The 7,041-nt window shown below is 37.1% G+C and overlaps 1 protein-coding gene across 1 annotated transcript in view; it reads right to left on the minus strand.

Annotated features, from left to right (window-relative positions):
- Positions 1-7,041, minus strand: part of aff3 (AF4/FMR2 family, member 3) — a 196,038-nt gene that overhangs the window by 22,286 nt on the left and 166,711 nt on the right. The window contains exon 13 of the mRNA XM_039746235.1: positions 2,214-2,285. Coding sequence (XP_039602169.1) covers positions 2,214-2,285 — 72 coding nt within the window. The remainder of the gene's footprint in view (positions 1-2,213; positions 2,286-7,041) is intronic.

The raw sequence follows: 7,041 nt of genomic DNA on the forward strand, positions 1-7,041 counted from the left end.
CACTGAGTCCAAATCAATCCTTTGTACGTGTGAGTGTGAGTGAGTGTATCAGTGGACCCCAGGGTGGACTGACGCCCCATTCAAGACTGACTCCTGGCACTCAGCACTGGCTCGCCATGACTCTGAACTGGAGTAAGCGACGTAGACAATATCATGCGAGTTATATTATGCATAAATGCAGACATACAGTATACTCCATACCAAGGTTGCCCCAAACATTCTGCAACATGTTCTATATGCAAGTCCACATTGACAAGAATATCTATAGACTTATTGTATAATTGATTTAATAATTCCTGCACGGGAATTCACTAGAACCAATTTAGTTTGACTTTTAATATGCCTGTGAGTGCACACATCACACACTGCACACATCATCCTACACGACACAATGTCACAGGATAGCACTGCTGTGAAACAAGCCCAACGCCAAGAAGATGTTGTATCTGTCCAACACATGCATGGTGCCACCAACAGCCATCTGGGCTCATGTATACAGAAAACTCAAAACACAACACTGAGTGCACTGCTCAGTGCAATAAAAGATTAGAAAATACACAAAATACAAAATATAGAAAATATTTGGACATAAAAATTCAACATTTCTGCAGCTTAGCCTACCACTGCATTCAGCTAACAAGGTTACTAAAATAACACTGTACTTCGACCACTGTTGAGCTGTGCTTGAAGCTGTTGTCCTGTGATGCGCCTGTCACACAAACTATTGATGCTTATAAACTTGTCTGTATTCATGGCTGTGGTCTTAGCCAAAATTGTGAGTGAGACCATTCACTTGGTTGAGATGCAACCGCACACATGAATGGTCTCAGGATGTTTTACTGTTAGCATGTCACCTTTTCTTCTCTGTACAATCTTTTTTTCGGATGCCCCAAACAATCAGAAAGGGGATTCATCAGAGAAAATAACTTCACCCCAGTCCTTAGCAGTCCAATCCCTGTACCTTTTGCAGAATATCAGTCTGTCCCTGATGTATTTCTTGGAGAAAAGTGGCTTCTTTGCTGCCAGTCTTGACACCAGGCTATTCACGAAAGGTCTTCGCCTCATTGTGTGTGCAGATGCACTCACTCCTGCCTGCTGCTATTCCTGAGCAAGCTCTGCCCTAGTGGTGCCCCGATCCCGAGTCATGAATAAATAATGTGACGAAAACATCCTCTGAGAGCAACTTCTCCCAACCATCCAAGAGCAGTTTGGTGATGAACAATGCCTTTTCCAGGATGATGGAGCACAGTTCCATAAAGGAAAAGTGATAACTAAGTGGCTCGGGGAACAAAACATTGAAATTTTGGGTCCATGACCAGGAACTCCCCCAAACTTTAATCCCATTGAGAACTTGTGGTCAATCCTCCAGAGGCGGGTGGACAAACAAAAACCCACAAATTCTGACAAAGCATTGATTATGCAAGAATGGGCTGCCATCAGTCATGATTTGGCCCAGAAGTTGATTGACAGCATGTCAGGGCGAATTGCAGAGGTCTTGAAAAAGAAGGGCCAACACTGCAAATATTGACTCTTTACATAAACTTAATGTAATTGTCAGTAAAATTCTTTGCAACTTATGAAATGCTTGTAATTATACTTCAGTATACCAGAGAAACATCTGACAAAAACATTTAAAAACGCTGAAGCAGCAAACTTTCCGAAAACGAATACTTGTGTAATTCTCAAAACTTTTGGCCATGACTTTAGACTAATGGCAGAGTGCAGTGCTGTGCTATGCGTGTTTGATCTACCCATAAGACATTGTGAATATGTTGTATTGCGTCAGCTTCTATTCTTTGCAGTTACCATGCAATTTTTAAATTACCTTTACTTTTTGATTTACCCTTGGATATATGCAATATATATAAATACAGTATATAAATGTATATATATATATATATATAGTAAATGTAATATTTGCACCAAAAAAGAAAAGAATAAAACTAAAAATAAATCACTTTCACTTAAAATTTAAACAATCTGCAAGTAACAAACAGAATACATACATACAAAACTGTCACAAAAACAAAAGAAACAAATGCTCTCACAGTAAACATCAACATTCTTCAAATATAGTTAAAAACACAGAATCCTGCTGAAAACAATTTGTTTTTTCAGTCAGAATAATTTCACAGACGCTTGAAATCCAAATGAAGAGTCCAGCTTGTCTGGCTCTTCTCTTAAGTGTTGCTCAGTAAAATCGATTTACTCACCACAAGACAGCAAGCTGTTTGTCTTCTTGACTGGCACCCGGCCCCGAGTGGCTTTTCAGTCTCATAGCATACCTATCAAAGAAAAAGAAAGCTCTTCAGTAAATCATGGCTTCTGTCTCTGTGTCTTGCTCTCACTCACTGCGAGGCTCTTAAATTGTTCCAGTTCAAGAGACTTCACGCACTTCAATCAGAGGTACACTTGAATCAGAAACAGAGATCCTAAGAGGAGGTTGTGTAAATATTTATAAGACACTTCGCTGGATCTGAAAATGAAGGCACTTGTAATGTGTTGAACCACCACAAACGGACATGTAAAAGCAGGGTTACACTTGCTGTTATTTGTCACTTGACATTTGGCATTAAGAATACGGAGAATATGCAACGTTCAAAATTGAAAAGGATTAAATTAGGAAAAATCTAGCATGACAAACTGCAGGAGCTTTGCCACATTTTGTGAAGTGGAGGGTTACAGGATGGTATTCAGGAAAGAACAAAGGTGGCGAAATGGTAACTTAGTGCTATGCAAAGTTGTCTTCCCAACAACATTTACAACATTTATTTATATAGTGTGTGTCATACAAAAAAAATGTAGCTCACAGTACTTTACAAGAAGTAACAGAAAGAATCACAATAACAAAGAAAAATAAACACACTGAACGTAAAAAATAAATACAAGCTTACACAATACAAATAAATGTGTAACAGAAATGGAAGAGAACGTAAGCATGGGTAAAATTACGATTAACTAAAATAAGTTTTTAAAAGATAAGTTTGGTATTTTTCAAATTGAAGTTATTTGGTCACAATCTTAGTATTTATTAATTTGCCACATAAAATTGTGCTTTAGAATGAAGCATATTTTATACATTTGAAAAAAAAAAAACGTATCTAACGTTTGCATTTTAAAATAGAGGGGAGTGGGCCAGGATTCAAATGTGAAAACAAAAGCCTTAAAACTTTACGTTATTTTTCAATCCAAGTGTCTTTTGAAGTGTTAATCCATTTCCAGAGATTACACACATATTTCATGACAGCATATGCATGTCCTTTTACAAAATGGAAAAAAGCAAAACATTATTGTAAGGCTCATTTTTTTTTTAACATTTTATTGAATTTAATAAAAAGCAAGTAAAATTCCACACAAGACAGTCAAATTTGACAAAACTAAATTTAAATCATTCCCTCACTTATGAGAAAGAAAGCAAGGCCAACAGCCAGAGTAAAACTTTAAGGAAAAAAAGGGGAGAAAATCTTTTCCCCATTTTAAGTGCTTATTCTAAAATGTTATTTATCAAATCCTGCCAATTTTTTTAAAAAAAGTTTTGAACATATCCTCTTAGTGAGAATTTGATTTCTTTCACCAAGAAGTGGGTTAGGATTCTTCCAGTTGAGCAAGATAAATCTGCATGCCAGTAGTGTAGTAAAGGCGATTACAGTTTGTTTGTTCTTCTCCACTTTAAGCCCATCTGGAAGAACACCAACACAGCTGTTAGTGGATTAGGAGGGATTGTGACACCAAGGCATTTAAAGATTTTGGTCCAGAATGATGTTCATTTGGTTCAGGCCCAAAACATGTGGCCTAGTGAGGCTGGAGCTCGATTGCAACGTTTGCAGGTTGGATCCTGCCCTGGAAACATTTTGAACAATTTTAAACAATGTGCTAGATAGATGATTTGAATTTGAATAGCTGTATGCTTTGCGCATATCGAGCTTGAGTGAGTTCTGTGCATGGCCGTCTTCTACTCTTTTCCTGAAATGTTCAGTAAGACATCCTTTTCCCACTCTCCTCTGGAATCTTTGAAAGGAAGGGACTTGAAAATGTTTTTATATATTATAGAAATGCTGTCTGAGTCCTCAAGACTGATCAGTAGAAGTAGGTGGGAGGTGAGGAAAATTGGGCAGATTTTGTTTAGCAAAGTTTCTAATTTGGAGGTAGTGGAACAATCATGTTAATGGAAAGTTAAATTTGGAGTGTAATTGTTCGTAGGATGCAAAGACATTATCTATGTACAAATCTCTAAGTGATTTAATCCTCTATGGTACGTTTGAGAGGGTGGAAAAAAGGTGGTTATCGTGCAGAGGTGTCACAATTAAAAACTTCCTACATTGGTTCCATATTCTGAGTGAATGAAGCACAATTGGGTCGTTAGTATTTACTATATTATATTTATTATATATATTATATTAGTAGTTATTGTCAATGACTCAGATTTATTGAGGAACAAAGCAAGGAATAAAAAGAAGTACTGCAGGATTTTATTTCTATTGTAGACTAAGCCTGTGTGTGTTCATTTGTTTGTGACAATGTCCAGGTTTTTCTAGCTTGTATATTTGCCACCCAGTAATAAAACTGAAAGTTAGGAAGAGCCATGCCACCTTCTGCCTTAGGTCTTTGTAGGGTTGCCCTTTGGATGCATAGATGTCTTGAGTTCCAAATAAATTAGGTAATGATTGAATCTAACTTCTTAAAAAAAGATTTCTTAATGCATATGGGAATGCGTTGAAATAGGAAAAGAAACTTAGGAAGGATGTTCATCTTGATGGTGTTAATTGTTCCAGCTAAAGTGAGATGAAGGGTAGACCGTCTATGCAAATCTTACTTAAGTTTTTCCGTGCAGTCAGTAAAAGTTTGTTGATAAAGAGCTTTATGTTTATTTGTAATGTTTACCCCTAGGTATTTAAACTGATCTACGATGATAAAAGGGAAGAATTCACTGGAAAAACACACTTTTATTCAAATTCATTTTTGCTCCATATATCTTTTGATACTCTACTAGTGCTGTTAGTACTGCAGGTACAGAATTTGGTGGATCTCATTTGTATAGTACCATATCATCTACATATAGTGATATTTTCTGTTCCAGTCCTTCTCTGATAATCCCCTTTATCTCATAAGCATTTCGAAAGTGAACTGCCAGACTCAGACATTTTCATAAATGACCAACTGTGCCATCAGGGAAACCTTTCAGCTCCTGCAGCAGATTTCACTTCGAAAAGTCATCTGCAAGCACTGTTACTGAAATCATTCATTGTTGACGCCCAAATGTGAATTGTTGCCTCTGTTCTGTGAGCAATTAGACAATAATATCTGAGAAAATGGCATACTTACAGTCGCTCATAGTCTTTCACTAAGTGTGATAAAAATAAATGAAAGATGATTTAAAACTGTTGAGAATCATGACTCAGAACTGCATCATAATTTCATGGGCTTGAGTAAATGTTAACCAGTAAGAAAGAGTGAAACTAATTATGTTTACTCAGAAACATTGTTCTCAAATCTTTAATCATCATATCCTCAGCAAGGGCGACTCAGCATGCATTATAAAATTCAATAAATGGTTTGTGGCTCTTCAGTCAGTTCCACTAGGGTTTGGCTCCTTCACATCTCATCATTTTTTCAAGGTTTGCTTAATCGATTGTACATACAACACACCACAGAAAGTGTGTAATGATGAATGTTAATTAGCGCAGTCAACTTATTATCGACTCAACAAGTTAAATGCAGTATAATCAGCTCAGTTCAGATTTACTGTTATGTGTGCAAAGTACAATAAGGCTGTCATCAGCACACAACATACAGTGAATCTCGCTCCAGAGGCTATGTAAAATAACAATGCAGAAGATAATAGGTAAAAAGCTGGTACCATTTAGGAAAAAAATAATCTGATGATTTGGGAGTGTATCTGTCGTTAAACTACTGTGTTTGTATGTGATTCAATGTGTGACTGCCTTTAAAAAAATATGATTTGAGTACACACGACATCTTATATATAAATGTCTACTCATGGAAGTGTGTGTGTGTGTGTGTGTCTGTCCAGCCCGGAAGTGAGAGGTGGAGTTGGGGTAAGGGCTCCCCCTCTGAGGAAACAGACAACTCGCTTAGCCACTAATAACAAGCGAAGCCAGCATGTCAGCAAAATGAAACCTCTGAAGAAAAAGTTACATGGTTAGCCGCTAATACAAAAGTGGGACAAGCACATCGGCAAGACGGTATCCCTTTTACTTTTCCTCCCATCGCTAATGCACAAGTGATGTGAGCACGTTGGCAACTCAAATCCTCCTAGGAGAGAGAAGCCCAGAGTAGTTCCTTTCAATTACCTGACATCTCTACATTTCAGTTTTTTTTCTGTAGATTTCAACAGTTTCTAGGATCTCGTAGTATTTACAGCACGGGCTTACACAGCTAGTAAGAAAATAAAATGATAGAAGCATTCATGTGAGGAAATTTTTGAAAGAGCTGCAGTGAATTGCCACGCCACATTAACGTGCTGATTACATCTTACATCGTCTTCAGAGCAGGTGATGGTAGTCTTGTTGTTAAATAAAAACACTGCAAATGTTAAACCGATTTAAAAAAAAAAAAAAAGAAAAAAAAGATCATCTTTATGTTCATTATGCATGGGATTGGTTAAAGCAGTCCACTACAATTGGAATGCATCTTGCACCAAACAACATTTGTGAAACCTTTTGATCCCTGGTGGTGTTATCTCTCTTGGCCATACAACAGGATGGCAATTTAGCATCCAGCAGGACATACAAAGAAAGCATTTAACAATTACTGGTGTCTCTTCAGCAGTTTTCCTTGCCCTCAGGTCATTACAATATCTTCACTTTGCTGCATTGTGCTTTCGTTTCTCTGTCCTCTATTCTTCTGAGCTCAGTTGTATTTTACAGCCATCTACTTCGTTTAGGGCTTTGTTATTACTTTTGTTGTGGAAAGCACCCCACCTTACTGAATGGATCAAATTTACAAAATTAATATTGATAAGGGGCTGTCAACTGGATTATTTACAATCTGATTTTTACGACGCTCTTAATTTTTCACTAC

The sequence above is a fragment of the Polypterus senegalus genome, chromosome 2 (genome assembly GCF_016835505.1).
Source record: "Polypterus senegalus isolate Bchr_013 chromosome 2, ASM1683550v1, whole genome shotgun sequence".
Classification (NCBI taxonomy): domain Eukaryota; kingdom Metazoa; phylum Chordata; class Cladistia; order Polypteriformes; family Polypteridae; genus Polypterus; species Polypterus senegalus.